Below are 25,115 nucleotides of genomic sequence, written 5' to 3' on the forward strand. Positions count from 1 at the left end.
CACATTTTCAGGATAGGGGCCACAAGTGGCCCCCGTGCAGGAGGTACTAATGGACAGATATGCAAAGCATGTCGGGCCGGTGTGTGAAAATGCGCGCGATGCCCCAGAGAGACGCTCCTCGCGCTCCTTCGCCTGAGGACATGATTCAATCACCAGCTTTACTTTTACCACATAAGGCGGCACGAGCGGCCCCCATACCGGGCGGGACCATGGGAAAGTTCCGGGGGGCTGTGATTACTCGTGATTGGCTGCTCTGTGTTGTGATTGACAGGTCCTTTTCTCCGGCTCTCCTCTAAGCTCCGGTTGTTGACACTCTCCAAAAGTCCGCACGGCTCTCACGGATAACGGAGACATTATCCCAGCCCGTCCCGGCTCCCTCTGTTTCCTCTGCGGTCCGGCTCGAGGACGGACAAACCGCCGCACCGAAAGCACGGGACTGCCATCGTGGATTCCCTTTTTCACGACTGCCCGTGTTTTGAACTTTTCTTGCTCCCTGCAAGCTCGTGACGCCGTCTCCTTCCTCTCCTTCCTCCGTCCCGAGACCGAGAGAAATGGCAGAGAAGCGACGGTCTCCGTGCGCGCTGAGTGTCAAGGCGCATGCATTCTCGGTCGAGGCGCTGATCGGAGCGGAAAAGAGACGCAGGACGGCCGGAGAGGATGCCGTGTCCCCCGGCTACGAGGACGGAACTGATGTCTCTGATCTAACCGGGAGCCCGGGGCCGCGGGCCGACAGAGCGTGCACCAGCGACCGTGGCAGCGAGGCAGAATGTGCAAGTGACGGATCCCGTAAGTGAATAACAACAAAAAACGCATAATAATAATAATAATAATAATAATAATAATAATAATAATAATAATAATAATAATAATAATAACAAAGTCATACAAAATGAAGAATGAATAAAACAAGCTCTTAAAATGGCAACATTACCACTAATAAAGGTGAACATGTTATGTTATTCGATAGATTTTCTCATTGCAGGCTGTAATTATTTTCAAAGCTTTCTACTAACATGCAGCGAATTATTTAATTTCTCAACCATAAGCGCACGCGCATTTATTATCCTATTACTATTTTTTAAGGAAAAAAGTGTATTCATGCTCTTAGCTATTCGCGGACATTTCTTTTTTTAATAAGAAGCTGCACCGTTCTTTTCATTGGGATTATGCATGCTCTCTTTTGCGTTTTGCCGATAGGAACTCGGTAATAAGACACAAAAGATTCAGATCATGAAGCAAAAATAACGTTAGGCTTTGGTCAGAGCCACACAGTGGAAATGTGATATCATATCATGGCCCTGGTCTAGTAAATATGAGTGGTGTGAGTGTGACTAATGTGAGACGCTTTATGAGTTGTGTTGCAATCATAAACACGCCAATTAGCAGCGTATAAAGGCAGGGAAACTGCCACGGAAAGGATGCTCAGAGGTCTGCAGAAAGAAATAAACCGACCGGCCCTGACAAATTACGATTTAAATCTGCTGCAAGTTTAAAATGCACTTGGCTCAGGACTTGTATTTGTGTTAGTTGGGCTTGTTAGGCCCATGTCTAATGTCCATAAATTCCCACCACCTGGCGAGGCCTGTGTTGAACAGCGCAAATAACAACAGCGGTGAGACACATAAACACCACTATTAGGGGTGTCCTCTAAGCATATCCTCAATATTAAAACACAGATTTAAACTCAAGTACTCCATCATGAAAATCATTATGCACGTCCTATTGGGACTTCAATCGGAGTTCAGTAGTAAGTGTATAGTAAACATGACATTTTTCTACTGTATCATAATATACTGTTGTATATATATTCAGTAATGAGTGATCTGACTTTACAGAGACATATATAATATTCTTACAGATTCCGTGTACCAGTATTAAAGAGTGAGTAGGCTGCTTAAAAGCATTTTTATTCCCTTGAAATAAGAGCTATAAAATAACTTGTAATGTGGATTAAAATCGATTAATTTTTTCGTGGGCTGCTGGACGTTTTTTTCCATGATTACAATCATCACTGCAATGGTCAACTGTGATAATAAACTAAACAAATCGTATTTATATATGTCAAAAGCAAAACGGGCTTTGCACAGTTATAGCCTTGGTGATGTTATCTAGCCATGTAGGAAGTTCGTCCTGCTTTTTAGAGTTGGGACGTGTCTTTTAGTCACAGGACAAAATGTCTCCAAGAACAACACCTTGCAGGTCAATAGTGCTCGGCCTGGATGGGTGTGCTGCCATTAAAACGTGCTCCTCTCGCCTCTTTCCGGTGCAGCAGAGAGCGAGGACGCGCTGCTGGAGAGCCCGCAGCCCGCAGCTGTGTGCGCGGCGCCGGTAAGCGGCACCGGAGAGGAGACCCGCGTGGACCTGCAGGGCTCAGACCTGTGGAAACGGTTCCATGAGATCGGCACGGAAATGATCATTACCAAGGCTGGACGGTAAGACGCAGATCATATGGGAATGAAAGAGAAAGAGAAGGACGTGTTCAGAGATTGCTGAAGAATGAATTACAGTATAGTCAATATGCTATAGGCTAAAGGAGATGTGTGTAATAAAAACATGCATAAAATATTACAAGACTAAATAACGAGGTAATAAATCAGATATAAAACATAAAGCTTTGAACCAAATAATTATAGCAGTAATCAGATCATGCATAATTGATCATAAAATAATCCCTAACATGGCAGCCTAAACGGCCTATTCTGTTGAATGATTATTTGTATTAAACTGTTATCATTATTATTTTTGTTGATCTTATTATCATCCAGTAATAATGACTGCGTGCTGTAAATCCATGCAGTCTGCTGAGCTGAAGTCTCCTGTGCAGTTGATTTATTTGGTTTTCCTGTCAGGCGGATGTTCCCCGCTATGCGAGTCAAGATTACGGGCCTGGACCCACATCAGCAGTATTACATTGCCATGGATATAATCCCAGTGGACAATAAGCGATACAGGTAAGACACTCAAGGCAGGCGTGCGCACGCGCGCGCACGCAAACTGCGCAATACATGCTAATGCTACGCGAGGCTTTGAGACCTCGGGATGCTTTTATGAATATTTAAAAAGGCCATTTGACAAAGGTAAATAAAATAAAACTAGGATTAGGAATATCTAAGTGATAACTAATCTGCAAACATAATAGAGGTAGACTATACCAATGGCTTCTAACCTTACACGCACGTCCTATAGAAACGGCAATATTACAGTAATTTTCGGTAGCATGTAGTCTTAATTTAGACTCCATAGCTATACAGTGTTCCTGGGACAGCACAAGATTTTTCAATTGTGCAACCCCAGTCCTGTCTCCACAAATGGCGCTTGGCACCGGTGTTTTGTCACGGCGGTTTTGCCGTCCCTTTTGGAAAAGGCCTTTTGGATGCCTAACCTCTCCACCCTGGAAGGTCAAGCCAACAAATGTCGTTATAATACAGAAGAAAACAGCGTGTTATTGCAACGGCGTCCACGCAGCCAAGTCTTTGCACGCTATACCCTGTAGGTCTATCATTTCAAACGTTCAAAACTCGTTTATATGTGAACACATTTTTAGCGGCGCGGTGCAGGGATGAGTGACATGCTGGAGGACATCTTACTCGGTCAGTCGGTCTGACAGCAGATCGGAGGCTGCAGGGAAACGTTGCGTTCAAAGGCGCCCACGGTTCAGAGCTGGGCAGTCTGCAGGTTTTTAACCAAACGTTTAACAGCAGGTGATCAACTCACCTTCAACCAGATGAGGATCTAATTAGTTGTGTTTCTAGCTGAAGGCCATTAGTCCCACAGACCACTGTGTGCATTTCCATCGTTTTAAGCTTTGAGATATTTCACTCCACAGGCATATGCCTTAAAATAGTAATTAAAAATAGCTTTAGGCCTGCTTTAAAATCAAAGGGGACATTTGACTTGGCAGGCACTTCGTTTAACATATTCGTATAAAATGTAGTACATGAGAAAATGTGTTTGATCCGGGCATTTATGAAAAAAAAAAAAAGTTTCCTGTAGGATAAGTAGCTAAAATATGCAAAGATATTCTGCTGTCAGCTGAAAGCAGGACAGTCAGAATGGATATACAGCTATCATTTACTTTTGATTAAAGCTAATTGTTAGGGGACAAAATCACCCAAGTCTTTTTTTTTGCAATGTCTTGTTTTGCTGTTGCAATGTCAGAATGAAAAAAAAAAAAAAAGCAAACTAGTGTTCATCTACCACCCTGTGTGTGTGTGTGTGTGTGTGTGTGTGTGTGTGTGTGTGTGTGTGTGTGTGTGTGTGAAGGTATGTGTACCACAGCTCTAAATGGATGGTAGCAGGCAATGCAGACTCTCCTGTGCCGCCCAGAGTTTACATCCACCCGGACTCCCCTGCCTCAGGAGAGACGTGGATGCGTCAGGTGGTCAGCTTCGACAAACTTAAACTGACCAACAACGAACTGGATGACCAAGGACATGTAAGTGCCACAACAAGGACTGCAAAAATATTTCTATCATTTGATTATGTCTGTGATACTCATGGGTACACTTACCTCTCTGTGGCCTTTTTAATGGAATTATATCTCAGTTGTCATATAATTTAATGTTTGATTTTATAGCTTTTGTTGTGATAATTACAGTGTCCTTTAAAATAGTTACTAATTTATCAACAAGTCATATTTTACAAGACGACATAAGCCTGCAACTGGATTTTTTCTGCAGCGCTTTGTAATAATTACAAGAAGTAAAAGTGCAATATAAGAAAAACACACACAAACACACGATTCTGTTGTTGCAAGTGCCATAATTCCCTCTTTCAGTCGGGGGTTTCTGATGTGCCACATTGTGAATGTTTGTGTGTGTTTCTTTAATGTGTGCAGGTGCATGTAACACGTTCATTATCCAACAATCATGTTTTATAGCGCTGAATAGCCTGAAATTGCTGTGATGTTAAGCCTGAAAGGATCATTTCTTATCCCCCCCATGCTCAGATCATTCTGCACTCCATGCACAAGTACCAACCGCGGGTCCACGTGATTCGCAAGGAGTGTGGAGAGGAGTTATCCCCAGTGAGAGCCGTCCCTGCTGGAGAAGGCACCCGCACCTTCTCCTTCCCTGAGACTGTGTTCACCACCGTCACAGCATATCAGAATCAACAGGTAGCACAGCTGACCTCCACACGGCCACATTTCCTCTTAAAACCAAACACGCTGAAACAGCCAACATGGCCAGTAAACCCACATTTCCAGCATGCAACTGCCCTGTGGCCAGATACTACTGTTTGTTTTGTCGTTTTGCACTGTTTGTAGATACTAGTGGGCGATGAGTGATAGAGATTCGAAATGCATTTCTGCATGTCACACTGCAGTATGATGGCATCAGTGTTTCAGATAGAACAGGACTACAAGATGTAAACACGTGAAATAAGAAGTTTTGATTTCTATATCAAAAGAATGTGGTCTGCTCAGAATTTTAAAGGCAGATTCCTCGTTGAGTGTGTGTCACGTGTGTGTGTCTACACGGGTGAGTGTGTGTTCTGCAAAATGGAGAGAGAGTAAGAGAAAAGAATTACAGTTTGTGTAACCAGTTCTACCAAGTAAAAAGCTCATTGGAGGGACTGTCCAGAAATAACTGTGCACCTCACTACTTGTGCATTTCTTCATTGCAAGAGCATCTGATATTTTCTGGATTTTGCCAACCAAATATCAAAGGCAGTGTATTCATGTATTCAGTGAGGGAGAGCTCCTGGTTTTTCAGGGGTTTTGCACAGGACCAGTCAGTGTGAGCTTTGAAGGAGGATGTTAGCCGCTTGGCTGGCTGAAGTCAGAACATGGTGGTGATGTCTATAAAAGTCCCTTTGGATGCGGGTCACAGAGCTGGGCCTTAAACACCACCCACAGCCTGGGCAGCCCCACGGCAGCCCCACAGACTTTAACAAACACGCACACACACACACACACACACACACACACACACACACACACACACACACACACACACACACACACACACACACACACACACAAAATTCACATACATGTGCAAGGAAACGCACAATTACATACATGCATTCCCACATATATTTGGGATATATTTGACGCATACAAGCGGCACAATTTGCAGCTAATGATGCACATGAATGCATTTATTTATAGATCTGATTGAAAGATTACAGAGAAAGAAAATTATTTTGGCAGGAAAAAAAATCTTCCATCATACAGCGTATGTTATCATGGACTTTGTCATAACTAAAATTTTGGAAATAATTAGAGTCTTATTTCACTTTGCAGATTACAAGGCTGAAAATTGACAGAAACCCATTTGCCAAAGGCTTCAGAGACTCTGGCAGAAACCGGTGAGTTCATTTCAACCACAGAGATTTTCACATTATCTAGTGCATTAGGGGTAATGTGGGATGCATGACTGCATTATATTCTGGCTTGGTTGTGGTTTTTGTCACGGCTATTTCAGTCCGATTTTATGGGGAGCAAAGCTATGTATTTATTTATTTTTTTCTAATGGAAAATGTGCAACAGCCTCCCATTAAATCTGTCCTAAATGGCAGAAAAAAAATGGACTAAACTGAACAGACGTGGCACATATTATTATGATTTCACCATATTAATCGATGATGCATTTTCAGTTAAACGTGCTAACTTTAAAGGCACATTAATTCCCGCAATTGCGCAGTTACAGGCACATGCTATGAGACGGAGAGCTCTACCTTCGGATACAAACCTAAATGGAGCGTCAGATTCCAGCCGGCCTCGGGAACATAAACATCAACAGCAAAATAATAAAAGTCAAGAGTCTCCTGAAGAAAATCTGTATAAACACATTTCTAAACATATATAAACACAGCATTAAAACAACACAGCAGTAAAACTCCAGCAGGCTCCAAACAGCCACTCCCCTGAGGCCTCACAGAAATCATTAGAGAGGAGGGGAGAGAAAGGGGGTGAGCAGGAGAAAGAGGAGGAGGACGGACGTGCGAGACAGAAAATTTGAGAGGGAGGAAGGCAGAGAATGGCAAACTGGATAACCCTGACAGCTGACCCTATAAAAGTTAAACTCAGGAAGGCTGAAAAAACCTCCCTTAAATATTACAGGAAGAGTTAAGCAGTTTGCTAAATAAACTTCTGCTCTGATAGGCTGCTTTGGAGCACACAGAACCGCTCCGGGCAGCTTGTCTAAATTATCACCGTGGCTACAACCCCGCGGGGGGGAGGACTTTTATCCTCACGCTAACGAGGGGTAACAGAGCACTCGCATTACCCCGCCACAGCAACCCTCTGCCCCACCTAGAGGAGGAGGGAGACGCGGACTGGGGGGAAGGGGAGTCCCACCTCATAAATCCTTGCTGCGGCTTCCTGCTCCCTCGTCCTGATTCGCCCGTAAAAGCCGTGTGAAAGCAATTACCTCCGAGCACCCGGCTGGCATCAGCCAATCGCGACGTGGCGTTTATGCCCCTCATTACCTGCCATCTCCATGGAGACAGCAAGAGAGGCCCCACGGGTGACTAAGATGGCGGCCAGGTGGTTGGCGTAATGTGCAACCCAACGAGGCATCCTGGGAGAAAGGCGCAGCTGCATCAGTGACTTAAGACATTCTGCTCTGAGCAGTTTTTGGGATTATTTATCAGTAATGTTGGTGCTTGTGTGCTAACGTGTGCACTTCTGTGTGTTTTACAGGATGGGTCTGGAGGCTTTGGTTGAGTCTTATGCATTCTGGCGTCCATCTCTGCGAACACTCACATTTGAGGACATCCCCGGCATGGCCAAGCAAGGTAGGGTTCACGAACAGGAGTTCTTTGGATACTGGGAATAAGTCAAGTCATCCAAACTAAAAGGCCAAGCCAGACATTTGTCATTGTTGATCTGGCCCCCCCGGATTTACTGGATGCCTTCTGAAACTTACTGTATGTGACCAATACAAAAAGGATCTACGGTATGTTACTGCTTTCTGATCTCCCACCACTGTGGTTAAGGTATGGTTATTTTTAGGCACAAAGAGCACTTGGTAAAGGTTTGGAAAAGATCACGGTCATGGTTACAAGAAACCAACGATGACTGTTAGTCGGAAGTGTCATGCAGAAGGCGGTGCCCGCTGTCGAGGTTACAGTCTTTGTCTGGCCAATCGCCCACACCAACCAAAGTGATTTTGCTAAAACAATGCTTCCTTTTTGGCCTCTGAGAGTAACAGTCATTATTTGCGCAGGCACAAAAGCAAACATAATCTCAACATTTTATCTCCTTATTGATTATGTTACCTCAACTCAGGGTATCTGCCCATACCAAGTACTGATCCAATACCCATGCGCTCTTTTTCCACTCTGTATACCTCAGTGTGTATAACACATTGAAATCATTTTAACTGGGAATTCTGTGAGCAAAAAGCTCAGTTGGCAGCCGGCTGTGACTGAATGAATGTAACTGATAGCAGAAATATTAAATTTTATTACAAAGCAACAGTATTTAATGTGGATCAGTCATGTCAGGACCGATAGTCAGTTTGCGTAATAAGGTTAGAGCGGATTCTGCTCATTGCGTCAGTGGATCTCTAGTTGTTTTAGGCTTATGAGACAATCACCAAACTATCGAATTTAAGTTTCACTCTTCTGTTTTTCTGGCTTTGTTTCTGTAGGGGTCCCAGGAGCTCATGGAGGGGTCGGAACATCACCTCACCTGCTCTCCACGTCCCCGTGCTCCTCACCTTTCCAGGTGTGCCCTCTCAGTCCGCCTGATTACACCTGCAGCCGACCCACACACCCTCTCCATCGTTACAGCAACCCCCCGGAGCCATTCTCCCCTCCCAGAGGACCATCGGTGTACGACAGCGATGGATTCTGTTCCCTGCCTCTCTCTGGTTCTCAGCTCGGCTATCTATCCAACCCCACCCCGCAGGGTTACGCTGGGCTTCGCCTCCACACGCCGCCCTACAGCCTGTATGGTTACACATTCCCTCCCTCACCACGCCTCGCTGCCAGCCCTGATAAAATGGCCGCCGCTGCCACTGCCAATCATCAAAGTCACTTCCTTGGCTCTACTCCCAGTGGAACCCTAACGGACAGTCTGGGTGTGCTCAGCGGAGGACAGCAGGGCTTCTTGTTTGACTCTCGGACTTTAGGACTGGCAGGTAGCCAGCCGGGAGGTGGGGCCTCACAGGTCACGGCCCACATGGGCTGAATTTGACTCTGGGGTTGTCACGAAAACAAAATGACACCCTGGAATGGGTGTAAGTTGCTTTTGGTTCAGAACGTTCTATGAATTAATCATCCATGTGCTGAACAAGCATCGAGCTGAATTGTGGACAGACAGAGGAGTGAGAGATCAAGCCACTGCCTCTGTGAGCATAAAGAGCTCGTCAAAGCATCTTTTTATCTGAAGGGAATATTTTTAACAAGTTCTTATCTGTCGAGTATGTTCTCTAGGACATGCATGTGCAGCTGCAGTGGTCACTGAAGGGAGAAACTTCCTGCAGCTTTTGGATTAGGAGTCCAAACGATGTAACCCAGTGATTGAAGTGGAACTGACTATGGATTGGGCAGAAACTGGGCTGGCCCAGCACTCAAAGCAAGCACTTGGCAGGAGTCCCTGATGCAGTAACTATTATACACACAGCATTCGACATTGCCTCCTTGATCTTGCCTACTTTGGATGGAGTTACTGAACACTACTTTTAAACTTGTTTTATGGGATATATTGACTAAATTCCATGTCATGACACGCCTGGTGATGTTCTCGACCAGGTCTTTGGAATAAAAAACATGTAGCTAAAGTCCATTTACAGTAGTAATGTGCACTACAGGCAGGGCCTTTTCACCACTTAGACTTCTTAAAAAACGAAATAACACCACGAGCCTGTCACATATTCACATCATGGCCATGAAGACAACCATGGGAAATATCCCAGTGACAGTTACAGAATGAGGGGCTTAAAGCTGTGGAAGGATGATGGACTGATCTACATATTCCACGTCTGGTTTGACAGACGTTTACTTGTAGCTGTCTGGATGTCAGGCTGAAGTACATCTTCCCTTATGTGACACAGATGTAACTGCACATGACGACTCTGTATATAGTGGGAGGGAAGGCGGGCAGGAGGAGAGATGTGTATATAAAGGGCTGTGTGACCCTTCGCACTTAAAAACCCCAATGCACCTGCTTCTGCTCTTTAGACTGGGTCAGGTATGCAACAGCCAACCCTGAACCTGACCGAAAGGCTTTTCTTTGCAAACACGCGCTATATCAGCACGCCCTTTGGCCGAGGATTAACGTGTTCTGTGACCTTTTTGAGCCAAATAAAATATATCTATTCATGTCACAATGTTAATATGTAATCAGAATTTTAGTAATTTAACTGATTTTGTATTGTTTATTAAGGCAATTGTGAACATACATGCGTGAGCGTTTTATTTCCACATTTTTTTTTTAACCTAAAGCAATTACAGTGCTTTAAATACAATATTTCCTTGTGACAACAAGAGAACAGAGGACTGTGTGCTCTCGTGCATGCTAGAGGTGTGTGTGTGTGTGTGTGTATGTGTGTGTGTATGTGTGTGTGTGTGTGTGTGTGTGTGTGTGTGTGTGTGTGTGTGCGCGCGCGTGCGCGTGCGTGCGTGTGTGTGTGTGCGTGTGTGATAAAGACTGGGGTTGTTCCACAGGCTTTGGATGCCAGAGAAATGAAAAATACCACAGGAGACAGGGAGAAAGAATAACTCTGAGGCACACACACGCACGCACACACACACACACACACGCACGCACACACACGCACACAAACACACACACACGCGTGCACACACACACACACACACTTGTACAAGCAAATAACACATTGTCTTTATTTTGCAATGGCCATGCAAACTAATACCTTCAACACAAGGCAGGGTGTGCAGTGAATGTGTGAGTGTGAGGGTCTAGATATGTGTGTGCGCACTTGTGTATGTGGTAACAGGTGGTTGAGTTGTCAGCGAGTGTGTGACCCCACAGTCTCAAAGTTCATGTAGATCCTTGAGAATTGAGCCCCCTCCCCAGTTCTCCAAAGTCATACTCTGCTGAAAGCATAAGCCAAGATTTTTCACAAAGCTGTTTGCTGTCACTGAAGCTTTGTCATTTTAACCCATTTTAACACCTGAACAAGCACTCAGACCAGACTCCAAGAAACCAAGACAAAACACAGAGATATATTTCCTCTGTACTTTGCTCCCAAAATCAATTTTGTAAAGAAAACAAGACAAGTGCTACACTCCATCTCTTGTCATAGCTGGGACTAAGGAGCTGTTGTCGGTAAGGATACAAAAAGAGCAATTTAAAAGAAGGTAATGTAAACTTTTGCAGCTAGCCAAAACTGTACAGTAGTTTATCTTATTAATGAGTCAAACTCCTGAAAACACCCTCAAGGTAGTCATTTTGAATTGACACTGTAGTGCAGTTAGGGAACATTACTCACAATATGGACCTTTACTGTATGTGTGAGCTTGCAATTCCCATTATCTCAACACAAATGAGCTCAAATCAACCAAAGAAGATAAACAATCTTTGAGCTGATGACTGGTTACAGTAGATTTATATTCACATAGTAAGCTCTCATGATTCAATGATATGAGACCTCCCTGCAGTGTGGCCTATAATCTGAGTTTTTGAGATGCACAGGATTTCTTGAATTGTCTGATAGGTCACAGCTGTACAACATGCGTCATGCAGTACAAAATCGTGAAGCAGCACTTGTTCTTAAATTTCCCCTTCAGGTATGATTACGTGCGGAGCAAATCTGTTGATTTAGTTTCACAAAAGTATTCATCCTGAAAAGTTGCTGACTGTCTCCTGCTGTCACCCGTTTCCTCCTCAGCCCCTCAGTTGTCTCCTGTCACTCTGAAGGTGAGAGGTGCTGACGAGAGAAGCACATGTGAGAGGGGAGAGAGGACCGAGGGGGGGAGGAGAGCTTATTTTAGAAACCAGGAATGATTGGCTTGTTTTTTCTGACTGACAGGGGACGGGACCCCCGTCTTGTGCATCCATACCACACACACACACACACACACACACACACACACTCACAGAAACACACACTGGCAAACGCAGGCAGGAATATTCACATGTATACACAATGCCAGCAAAATCGCTTTCACCCTGTCAGGTCCTTCAAAAACTCCAAGGAGTTGTGATTTGGGGAGGACAGACACACACTCGTATATTCACACAGACACACTCCTGCATGGTGTCAGTGGTCCAGTGATTCTCGGCTGAGGTGGGGACATTAACACTTGTGTACAAGCAGGTGCTGACGTGACGGATCTGTCACGCTATCTGCCTGGAGGAGGAGGACAAGGAGGGGAGGACAGAGGAGACGGAGAGCAACAGTGTGAGTGTGTTCAAGGTTTCTATGAAGTTGAAACAGACCTATCTATTTATCAATAGCTCATGACTTTTCAACCAAACAGGAAGACATCCAAAGTCTATTTGAAAATGCCAGCAGGTCACTACAGGCAGCATGGTTCATCCTCTGGGGACAAGGAGCATTCTCAACACATTTCAAGCCAACCCAGTCAGGAAATATCTTGTGCAGAGTTTAGGCACGGGGGTGACATGAGGGGAAATCTAAAAATTAAAGGGAGGAGAGCTAAAAACACGAGTAGTAGGAGTCATCCTCTGGTGGCCATGAAATCAAACAGTATTGCTGTTTTGGACAAACAGACAAAGCAGCAAGCAACTTTAGGCCTCATCCCAGCGAAGCAACAAAAAAACATTATAACAGACGTGCAACAAGTGTCACCACTTCAACTAATTTTCCTGCGAATTATGCTAATATGCAACTTTTTCGCATAAGAAAAATACATTTTGTGTAAGACAGAACACCACAAACATGAAATATTTTTTTCTATATAAAACAAGGTATTTATGTTTAAAATGTTTACCATGAATGTTTTGATTTTTACCTCCCTGCATGTAGGAAAGGGATATATTGCAATAAGCATTATTAAGGTATGACTACTGGTTTTGGGAAAACTAAAACCACCTGGTTAAGGTTAGAGAAACATCACTGATACGGCAACCACAGTCTAGTTTATGGCATGCTAAAGGTACTGAAGATTGTTTAAGCAAATAGGCTTCATCAAGGTTTAAATTGATTTGCATTGATTGATGTGCATTTTGTGTTTCCATCAACAATATGAAATTAATCCAAATTCCATTCAAAATCCAAAAAATAATAATTTACTTTTAATATCTAATGTTATCTAAAGACGGCTACGTTGATTTACTGTTAACATTAGCTGCACATAAATACACACTTCGCAGTGCTGCCAAAGGATCTCATCACGACACTGAATATCCCCAAAGCTCTGAGGCATCATATCAAAGCTGAGAGACATCAGTCTTCATTTTAGAGTCTGTTTGCATGTATGGGTATGTATTCATTGCCAGCTCAGGCATACTAATATAGACATACACTATAAAAGTGAAACATGGATGAGAGAGATTTACTTGGGTTTACTTGCTCCTTTAGGCATATGGACCAAACATGATGGCGGTCAACCAAGCTTCAGCATTCAGAGCTATGCCTGAAAAATACAATGTTTTTACAAAGCTATCCGTGCCGGCGCTCTCACAGCTGCACACACGCACACGCACACACGCACATGCGCACACACACACACACACACACACACACACACACACACACACACACACACACACACACACACACACACACACACACACACACACACACACACACACAGCTTGCTTGCTCTGCTTGCATTGCTGAAATATGAAGTCTTGCATTTTCCACTTGTTGCTTGGTGCTGAATACTACAAGGAACTACAAGCACATCTGACCTTTCCAGGCACAGTGTTTAGACAAACAGTTACAGTTTGGCACATAAAGTCAACTGAGCATCACCAGCTCAAATTTGGCCCTCTTTAAAATGATCACGCGGCAGACTTTTAGAGCGAGTGCGGACAGAATACAGCGTTTCAATCATCAGTCATGTCAACAAACTGGATTAAAATGAGTCTGGGGTACAAGTGGTGGAACTAAGTACATTTACTCAAGTTCTGTACTTAATTACAGATTTGAGGTACTTGTACCATTTTGGAAGATGAAGCACTCCTTTATGAGCTCAGAAAATTCTCAACTGCTCTTCTACTTCTTAAACTAAATAAAGTACTTAGAAAGCATCTTGAATAAGCTGGGAAATTCATTGTCACAAAAACGAAAACAGGGCTGTTTCTCCAAGCTCATGAAGCATTGCCTTTTCAGAGTCACATTAAATACAAGCAATAAGCAATGAAAGCATAAGATGCTGCTGTTCATTAGCATGGCCTTAAAATGTTTCCCATGAACAGAATAATGGTCTCTGGCATCCTCACTGACAGTGAGCCTTGGTGAAAGTGAAATAAACCTATTTACCATATCTTTCCTCTCCACCCGCTGCCTTTCTGCCCTCAGGGAATTGGCTACCATGAGCACTCAACACACAAGTTAGCATTTGCATAGAGGCCAGTTATGCGGTTTTAGCGTCCTGTGTGATTGAAGTGCGCATTAACATACGGGCCGACGACGCGAGCACGTGGTTGACCGTCCTCAGAGGGGAGTTGCGGCCTGCTGTACGTGACCAGGCATATGAACTGGGGAGTCCACAGGTGAGGTCATGTTGGACAGTGACAAGAAAGTTCCCTGGAGCACAGAATAAGGTTTGGCACACAAACTCGCAACAGTCAGAGGCAAAAAAGAGGTCTGTTTGTATCTGATGAGCAGCAAATTAGAATTACAAATGGCGGTTTAGATGAACTTTTCTTGAAATATAGGAAAATCCTTATGTTTCTCTCGAAGGTTTCCCCAAACAGGAGTTTTGTAATGATCTTGGAACATGCCTCAACACTTGAGTCAGTTGGACTTCAGTGTTGAGAATTCAGGATTTACTTCAGGGGTCACCTCAAGCTTTCGTGTTGCAGGCAAAGATTTATGGAGGAGAGGAGACAGGACTGAGCACTGCAGCAAAAGAGGGTCTTCTGACCCTTATGCTGTTCCAGGAAGTGCACCTGTGCTCTGGGGGGGCCTTCAGCTGGTGACAAGAGGGTGGGTGGGTGTGCTGATGATGTTGCAGGCTCAGCTCAGCTACTCCTGCGTGACCTGTTAATGGACTGGCGGGTATTTGATGACAGTTGCAAGAATCTGAGGCTCAGGGTGTCCTTTACAGCCGTTAAATCTTTGTCATCAAATCTCCCCCCGCGGAGCTGATTTATGGTCAGCTCCACAGGGCATGTTTCACAGTACCTCCTTATTAGACACCCATGAACTCTGATCTATGAGGGAGGTGTTGAGAAATAATTATGACACAATATTTTCCTGTAATCTTTCCATGTCAACAAAAGGGACATGAGCACCTGCAACAATGCTCTCTCCGGCTCTGCAGTGATGTACAGACAAACAAAAACACACACACACTCATGTCAATAGACATGCACACCTCATAGTTGGTATATAACACTGTGTGTGTTTATGGGAGACACTGAGAGCGTCCGATAGACTGAGTGTCGAGCCAAAATGAAAGAACAGGCTCTGCGATGTCTTGTAAATGTCTATCAGTTCTTTAGCCATGTGATATGTGACTATGTCCCTTAAGAGCCTTCGAGCCAACACATCACCAAATGCAGGATAGTTATTCACAGCTGCCTTAGGCAGACAGTTTTAAGGGCTCACGATTTTTGGGGAACTTAAATTAACACTTGACCTAAGCACCTGCTAAACAGTGGCACCAAAGAAAAGAAAGAAAACACCCAATCTAGAATGCACAAAGAGGATGTTATCACTACACGGTTCTATAAGGGCTTAGAATGTGAAACTGAGCCATTAAATGTTAAACTGAATGACTACTGGATGTCATTAAAACAGAAAACCCAGAGCTGCTCAATAGACCCTGAATAATGGAGACACTATGAGGGTACCCATGGTGGGTTTACTGGGAAACATTTTCATTTAGAGAGTCAAAGTGAAACCAAAACTCCAGGTTCCGTTCTAGACATGAGTAAACTTAATTCAGAATCATACTGACATGGGTTATAATAAATTACTAAAAGTCCAGCCCTGGAACACAAGTGTGTTAAATGCAGCTCAATCAATTTCTCCAGACAGGGACAGTACATTAAGCAATGTAATATCTTCATATATTTAACATGTCTGGTTTTAGTGGCCCTCAACAAAGTTATTTCCCCACCAGGCCCACAGCCCAGAATACCTTGGATTTACATCCATACTGGACAATTACATCCAATGGTAACATTCAGGAAGTAGTGTACCCTAAATGTAACAGAGCAGAAAGCAAGGGAGGGGACGGGTGGACGGACCCAGACAAGACTTTGTGTCCTGTTACAAACCTGCAATTAATGTTAATCTTGTATTACCTGTTGTCATGATCTTTCCCTGACTTTTCTTGAATGTAACTTCCTCCTGCAGGCCGAATGTCTGCTTCACTGTATTCAGAGACGTCTATGACCCTACATGATGCTTCTATACATCCTAGTCTGACGGGCTTCGGTGTGTGTGGTCCATTGTGAAGGCATTATAGCCGGCAGGGGGCTTCATCTATACTCCAATCACATTAAACCACCAATTTCAACCCTCTATTATGGGAACAATAAGGGAACTTTCACATTTAAGGACTCACACATAGACAATATATTTGCTTCATTTGAACTACTTGTAGCCAAATTTGACGTACCCAGAAAGCACTTTTTTAGATTGTTTGCAGGCCAGGGACTGGCTGGGCTCATAAGACATGTAAATCATTCACCCTAACGCCTGAACAGCATCCAACTGATATAATACTTTCCATAGTCGCTGGCTGTAAAGCATTATTTCTATGTTGTGAGAAATGCTCCGTCTCTGGATGAGGTGAAAGAGGCATGGCAAAAAGATCTGAAGGTAAATGTGACAGAAGATGACGGGTCATCCATCCTTTCACAAGTGCACAGCTCATCAGTTTGTGCTCGACACGGCCTCATTCAATTCAAAATACTGCACAGGCTCCATTAATGACGGCTGTCAAACATGTATTCATCAGCAGATGCCTCGTGTAATAGATGTCCCACCGCAGCTACATTAACTCACACGTTCTGGTTCTGTTCCAAGTTCTCGGGTTTCTGGAGTTCCATATTCAGTGTTTTTACTCAAATATTTGGAAAATCAATTGTATCAAATCCCCTCACAGCTTGTTTTGGTATTTAACCACCTGAAGGTAACGCGAGTAAACTGGAGGGAAGCCTCCAAACACTGGACCATGGATAGTCCGTGGTTCTTGAATTTAGAGAAGATGAGATAGCAAAGTAAAGCAACCTTTTATCACATGCTTGGTTAACCAGTTGTAAATGTATTTCTGTGATTAAATCCTTTTGCACACAGTTCAAACCTTTTTGTTTTTGCTGCAATTTAGTAACATCAAAACATTCAAAATGGCAGATATTATCTTGCCAATTAAGTCCAAATTTACAGCATGAAATTAAAAATACAAGTTTCAGCAACTTAGCCTTTCGTTGCTGAAATACAACATAGAAGACATTAGAACTACTGGTCAGCAGTGTGCAGGTTACTGATCCACAGCAGACGCTGCTGGAGGTGACTGACAGGGTCATGCCAGCGTGGGTGTGTTTGTGTGCGTATGTCTTCTGTGTGTGTGTATGCTTCCATGTAACAAAAATAGTGCCCCTTTCCAGGGCCCCAGCTCTGACATTCTGCTGCTAATAGGGACGGTGCATGTGAGTGTCCATGTGTGCGTGTGTGTGTGTATTTGTGTGGATGTAGCCCTTGCCTGACCGTGGCCCTGTCCAAGTCTTAGCATGCTCATTTATAGCCAAGCAGCCCATCAATCTTAATAGAGGAGAGAAGTGCAAAGAGCCGATGAAATGCCAGACATGATCACTATTCACTCAATGGGGGAGAGAGAGAGAGAGAGAGAGAGAGAGAGAGAGAGAGAGGAGCAAGAGGAGGAGCTGCAGGGAAAGATGGGGGGGTGGAGGAGGCAGGGTGAGGGAGCAAAGAGGGAGTGAAAGTGAGGAGGGAGGGAGTGAGGAAGAAGGATGGGGTGAGAAAGAGAGAGGTCACAAGTTGTTTATCCTTGTAGGTGATAATAATGATCTGCTCCTCTTGCTCTGCTGGCTGTGTCTTGCGGTTTGACTGATGGCCGAGGCCACATGAAATCGGCTGGACAGGCCAAGGTGAGAGCCACATAAAGACATCTCCTACACACACTTTCATACACGCTCGAACCTTGGCTTCTTGTTTAAGTGATTTGTTCTTTTAATCGAGATCCCAAAAGCTGAGCTGAGCAGAAAGGGCTGTTTGACGAGCACATTGCTGGCGGCACTGGATGGGTCACATGCCGGGCTTTAGATCACACTGTGGTACGTGGTGTGGCCATAATGAGACCTGGCCTGGAATGGGCTGGTGCGTGTGTGTGTGTGTGTGTGTCAGTCGGGGTAGGATGTCTGCTGAGAGGTGGGGAATGGCGAGAGGATATTTAGCAATGTGCTGCGAGACTGTGCTGACACAGGACACTGCATCTTCATACAACAACAGATCTGTCACTCTCCCAGGCACGAGGTGCAAGTGAGTATTTACAGATTGTCAGCAGCCATGTTTACCTGCTCATATCAAAATACCATTAGGCGAGTAATGTAAGAAAGGCAGAGCTTGCATTGTGCGTGTAGAGAAACATTTAATGGAAAAACATACTCAATGACAGCACATCCTGGAAATGATCCCCTGGCATGAGAAGACCTGAGAAATGTCCAATGACATCCTTTCATCTCTAGTGGTTTCAAAAATATATTTTTGTATCTGCAGATCAGATACAAATCAGAGGAAATGATACTTCAAGGATAAGTTCACGTCAGTGCTCGCATGCCCATATCTGCATTAAAAGTTATTGGTTGCTATAATCATTGCTCCTGTTCATACTAGCTGTGAAAAGATCCATTTCCAATATAATTTCAGTGTAAGAGGTTTAAGACAAAATTCACAGGCCAAAGCTAACACGAGGATACAACAGTCTGACTTACAAAGCTTCCAAAGTTTTCACTTCAATTTTCCAGTGGGATTTTTGCACTAAAAAGACTGAAACTTTGGAAGACACTCACTTCCTTGTCTGACTCAAAGTGCTGAGGCATCATATTCACTTTGAATGAACTCAGACCAATTAATTTAAGTACTTTACATACACAAACAGCAGTATCACTCGTAATAATCAAATTATGTGCTCAAATGAATACATTAACAGTACTTTTGCCATCTCATTATACTGGCAAATCTTGTTTTACTGTGCAGTGTAAACAATAGCAGTGTGATCAAGACGGATGAAGATGTCATTACGCCTTTAATTTAGAATTATAAAATGTTTCATAAATCAAGCAAACCAGAAGAAGCAAAACTTGAATATGTGCTGTGGTAGCTTTTAAAAATGATTTATCTTATTTTGGCATGAGATGTGTTCACTTGTTGGTCCGTTCAGCGAGATAAATCAAGCACACATCAAAGCAGTTCAAATGTTTAAAACCCTATTCGTGTTTTGTATATTTTGCCTGCAGGTCTGAAAGCCAGGACCACAGAGGGCACTGTGGTGAGGTGAACCTGGGAAAGCCTGCAACAGCTGTGAGAAACCATCAGATCTGCAATTCCTCACACTTCAACAGCCAACAGGAGAGCGATTTATGGCGGCCGGAGAGGGAGAGAAAGAGACGGAGAGCAAGAAGGACAGACTGGGGAGAAGGAGACATAAACAGAGACAAAGAGGGAGAAAGAGTGAAATAAACAGAGAAAGGAGTAAAGACAGGGGAGCTGAAAGGAGATGTGACAAAGAAAGCAAAATGAAAGAAGACAGAAAGAAAGAAAAATAGACAGAGGAATGGGGGAAAGAGCGATAGGAAGAGACAAGGAGAGAACAAAATGGCTGACTTGGGTAGGATGTTTGGAGCTGGAGAGCAAGACAACAAACTCCCAGATAAAAGCATTTAAATGTTAAAATAACACATCTACATACTATACAATGTGTATTACACATGTGTATGATCCTGTTTTCTGGTTCTCCACAAAACACACAGAGTGATAGACAGCTGGATCAGCACAGTCAGACTCGAAAACACACATCAGCTCCAAGGTCAGGCCTTTAACAGAGGCTGACAGACAGCGGCGCAGTGCTACAGCCAAACACAGGGGCGTTACGCAAGACCACAAAAAGAGCCGGGGGCATGGAGGTCCTTCTCCAGAAAAAACAAACAAATTATGCAATTTTCTGCAATTAGTGTTGCACCTTAGGGTTAATACTGTTGATCTATTTATTGTTGTTGTTGTTTTGTTGTAAGAACTCTCCTTTAGCAATACAAATAGGATGCTCTGCTATTACAAGTCATGCCTAGCTCGCGGTTCAATAGCCAGAGTGAAGGATGGCTACTGACTTTAGCTGGTGCAGGCCAATTATCTTGGCAAGCACACTATTCCTACATTTCTTAAATGCACTTAAGTATGTATTTAATTGTATTTCATTTCACATGTGAATAAAGGACTGATGGTCCACTAACCACTTCAGCAACATGCCGTTAAGCTGTAGCCTACGTGTCCTCCAGCACTGATGGCAGCAGAGAGAGTGCTGTGCGTGTGCAGGTGCAGAGGTTACCTGATTCATCCTGCAACTTAAAGAAACCAGTACCACAGGAAACGGCAGGGTGCGACTTTGGACGCAATTAGAATATGTTTGACTCTGAAATGATCATAACTACAAAAACAGCAGCCGACTGACTGAGGCTCACACACTCAGATGTAACAGCATCTGTCAAGGTTAAAGGTCAGGCAAACTACAGGATGATGCTGCAAGGACCCTTCAGCAGTGCAGGTGTAGTTGACCCCATGTCCTCCAGGTAAGGAACAGTACCTGCACACGCTGATATAACAAGCTGCTCCAAAAAATGAAAGACATTTCCTTCTCCAGCCCCCCAACACACAGCCCCCCCACCCCTGTCCACACATACACACATTTCCTTCTGCCGCGGTTTCGATTCCTGTCTGCTTGTCTTGTCTGCGGCGGGTTGTGGTGTGGAAAGCTTCGTTTATTTGGTCTTTTAATACAAGCTGACCCCTGTCCCCTGGTGTGTGTGTGTGTGTGTGTGTGTGTGTGTGTGTGTGTGTGTGTGTGTGTGTGTGTGTGTGTGTGTGTGTGTGTGTGTGTGTGTGTGTGCGCGCGCGCACAGGTCCAGAGAGCACTCTCCCATGACAACTACGTCAACGACCCAGAGGCAGTGTCGACAGAAGACCACACCACACGAGGAGAACACACGCATTAACTCAACACACATTAACACACACATGTACTCGCACACACACATGCACACAAATAAACTTTAACACATATGCACCCATATATCCAACAAAGGAAAGCACAGCAAATAGAAGAATATATATGAGTGTGTGTGTCTGTGTGTGTGTGTTTATGTGTGTTTTGGTCTTGAGGAAATCTTCAGCATGTGTTAGATGAATCCCCAGGGCTCTCACTCAACTCTGATTGGCTGGCTGGCTCGCAGTGTTTGTTTCCACAGTGACAGAGCTGTCACTGCCTCCTACCACCCAGGTAGAGCTGTCAATCACAATGGCTGCCAGCCAACCCTATGCGGGCCTCACTGCAACCAATCAGATGCTGTCAGTAGTTACCAATGGTCTGATCATGATGATGATAACAGTAAGAAACTGTAAATGACTTTTCACAACAAAGTTGGAGTGTTTTACTAGAAATAAAAGAAAACATTCATGGAGCTTGTGCTTCATGGTGGAAACAACACTGGTTTTTAATTGGATTTAGAGAAAATTATAAGGGTTCATTTTAAAGGATGAAATATTTCAGTGCTAAAATTTAAAACAGCCACTGTTTAATCACAACTTGGCCTTTGTGGGGGGAACATTGGCCATATCCAGTTCCTTAATCACAACCTTCCATTTGGTGCTGTTCATTCAGCATTTTGTTCTTCGACCTTAAATCACATCGTCAGCCCTTTATTGCCCCTCTTATATCCATAAAAATAGAAGGCAATCATTTGCAAATGACCTGTGTTTACCGGCAACAGTTTAACAAAGTGTTTCTGAGCCCATGTAGTAATATCCTTTATCCAATCATGTGTTCACAAAGTGGTGAACTCGCTCCATCCCTGCTTGTGAATGACTGAGCCTTTCCAGGATGCTCCTTTCATACCCAATCATGATGCGATCACCTGTTACCAATGAACCTGTTTACCTGTGGAATGATCCAAACAGCTGTTTTTGGAGCATTCCACATCTTTCCCAGCCTTTAGTTGCTCCTGTTCCAACATGTTTGAAACATGTTGCTGCATCACATTCAGAATAAGCAAATATTTACAAAAGTCAATGAAGCTGATGAGTTAAAACACTAAATATATTGTCTCTGTACTGTTTTCAATTGAGTAAATATCAAAAGGTATTATCAAATTATCACATTCTGTTTTGTTTTTGTTTTTCACAGCTCTTTTGGAATCAAGGTTGTATGTGTGTCGTAAATACTCCAGAGGGAGTGTTTCCAATCATAATCCATCTTCAAAATACGACCTCGCTTTCATTTCTATTGTCTTAAAATGAAGAACCTCAAACCAAAGGGCAGTCAGATTACTGTGGCAGTAAATACGGGGGCTGCTGATGTGTCAACAGTCAGATGCTGGATTGGAAATAACAGTTTGAGTTTGTAGTGTGAGGGCTGGAACTCAGAAAAGGATGAAAGAGAAATTCTTTTGTTTAATGAGCTATTTGTGACTTGATTTGATAAAGACATGAATGGTATCTGGTTGATTTAATAATCAACATCATTGATTATTAAATCATTGATGAGTTTACTGCACATCATTTATGAGTTTACTGTAGGATTTAATGGGCTCTTATAGTGTATTGTGCATACTTGTTTCTACTACGACAAGTTGCATTTGCCACAGTGACAAAGGTCTATGAGCCAGTTTTAGCACTGCAGATACTGTGTGTTGATGGAACTAGAGAACTAGTACTACTACAAGTACTACTACTCATGTTTTCACCTGAACGAGCTACGATTCAAGAGCACGTCTTTGGTTCTCTTACCACACTAAGATTTAGTGTTTAATTCTAAGACACGGGGCAGATTGCTGCAGATGCAAATAATGAGAAGGATCATAAAAACTAAAAATAGAGTCCTTTCTATTTTGGAGTTGAGGCATATCTGTGCGTGATGAACAGCAGATGTAACACAATATGTTAAAGTCTTAAAGAGTAATGTCGCAGAAGCAGGACTGTCACATGTTCATGGACACAGACGAACATACACAAGATGTTCAGAGACAGACAGACAAATGCTGATATAACAAAAGCTTGTCCGTGTTTGTGTGTGCATGTGTGTGTGTGTGTGTGTGTGTGTGTGTGTGTGTGTGTGTGTGTGTGTGTGTGTGTGTGTGTGTGTGTGTGTGTGTGTGTGTGCGTGTGCAGTACGTCAGTTGTGGCACTTGTGACCTGAGATTGAATGCCTTATTAAAGCTCGTTAAGTTGAAAAATAAAGACACTGCGATTATTTTCTTATTGCAACAAGACACTAATGTGGCCAAACATCGCTGTCACGCTCAAACAGCTTTCTCAAAACTAGTCGTAGTCTCAGAACCTGAGAGCTGAAAATTCTGGTCATCTATTTTTCATGCGTGTGTTTTTTGATCAGTGCGTCTGATAACGTGATTGCATGCCCCTGTGTGTGCGGAGTCACTGCATCACTGTCAGTGAGGTTGCTGGTGTGTGTTCACACGTGTGCGTGTTTTGTGTTAATCCCTGTCCTTGCTCAGCAGTCACACACACTGCTGTACACATGCAGAGCCATTTGTCCCCTGTGGGCTACAGTAGCTCCCTCAGTGTGTGTGTGGCCCTGCTCCGCTGAATACAGTGAAGCCTTTTCACTGTAACCACTGATCAATAACACTGATCAGAGGCTTATAATCAATACTGTTCAATCTGCTACCCTTTAGCCTGAGCAAATAAATGCACGCTAAAACAGCAAACACTTGAAGCTTCTCTGTGGACCAAAGGCCTATTTTCAAGATAAAGGAAGAAGAATTATTTAAAATATAAATGAACACATAACAGGCAAAATCCTTTCCCTCCAACCCAAACACACACACACACACACACACACACACACACACACACACACACACACACACACACACACACACACACACACACACACACACACAGTTCTACAGTATGAAGCCATCATTAATGTGTTGAGCCGGATGTTGCTGTGACCTTTCTCTTTTTAGGCCTGACCCCAGCAGATGACCCTGGAGAGGGATTAGTCTCTGATACGCCTAATTAACCCCACAGCACACCGCTCAGGCTGGAGCAGCAGCTCCTCAGTCACACTACAACACCCTGTCCCTGCTATATTTATACTTTCTTTGCCTCTTTCTTTCATTGGATGGGGTTCAGTAGGAGCCTCCTTCAGTTTCTATGAGTCCAGCTAAGATCATATAAGGTTGTCCAACTCCTGTAAAATCCATCTTTATACAAACCACCTCACCTTAAAATCTACCTAAAACCAGCATCTTAACCCCCTTTCCTGAAAGTTTTCCAGACACCCCATGCACCTTGACCCATCCACTAATACTCCTCTGGCTGCGTAAGCCCTACGAAGCCTAAACAAGTGTATTTTGACTGCAGGGTTTGCAGAAAGGAAGCAGATTGGATTTCCACAGGAGTTTAAAATGGACAAAAACATGCACATGAAAACCTGCGGAAATAAGCCTGTTAAAATAACACAGACTCTCAGTGAGGGTAAAGAAAGGGTTGACCAATCAGCTTCCACTTTAGACCCATGGGGAGAAAAATGTCCAATAATTTAATTCTCAAAATGAATCCATTAATGTGCAAATTCATATTCAATCAGAGCCATTTAAAGTTTTTTCTTAGTTTAGTCCCAGTTGTAATTAGTCAGTCTGAACCAATATTTATATTTTCCTGAATAAAAAAGCTCCATAGTACACACTCAGCTTAACATAGGCCGATATCAAATTACTAAATCCAATCCATTTTATACACTCCTGTTTCCTGTCAGCCTAATTTAGTGCTCTAAAGTGGTTTTAAAAATCTGTGTAAATT

General features: G+C 43.5%; 1 protein-coding gene across 1 annotated transcript; it reads left to right on the top strand.

Annotated features, from left to right (window-relative positions):
• Positions 1 to 428: 428 nt before the first annotated feature.
• Positions 429 to 9,142, top strand: tbx18 (T-box transcription factor 18). Its single transcript, XM_070987496.1, has 8 exons — positions 429 to 786; positions 2,270 to 2,432; positions 2,850 to 2,951; positions 4,264 to 4,435; positions 4,949 to 5,116; positions 6,248 to 6,312; positions 7,649 to 7,743; positions 8,601 to 9,142. The coding sequence occupies exons 1-8, from the start codon at positions 552 to 554 to the stop codon at positions 9,140 to 9,142; spliced, it is 1,542 nt and encodes a 513-aa protein (XP_070843597.1). The 5' UTR covers positions 429 to 551.
• Positions 9,143 to 25,115: the final 15,973 nt, after the last annotated feature.

The sequence above is a fragment of the Chaetodon trifascialis genome, chromosome 19 (assembly GCF_039877785.1).
Source record: "Chaetodon trifascialis isolate fChaTrf1 chromosome 19, fChaTrf1.hap1, whole genome shotgun sequence".
In the NCBI taxonomy this organism is placed as follows: Eukaryota; Metazoa; Chordata; class Actinopteri; order Chaetodontiformes; family Chaetodontidae; genus Chaetodon; species Chaetodon trifascialis.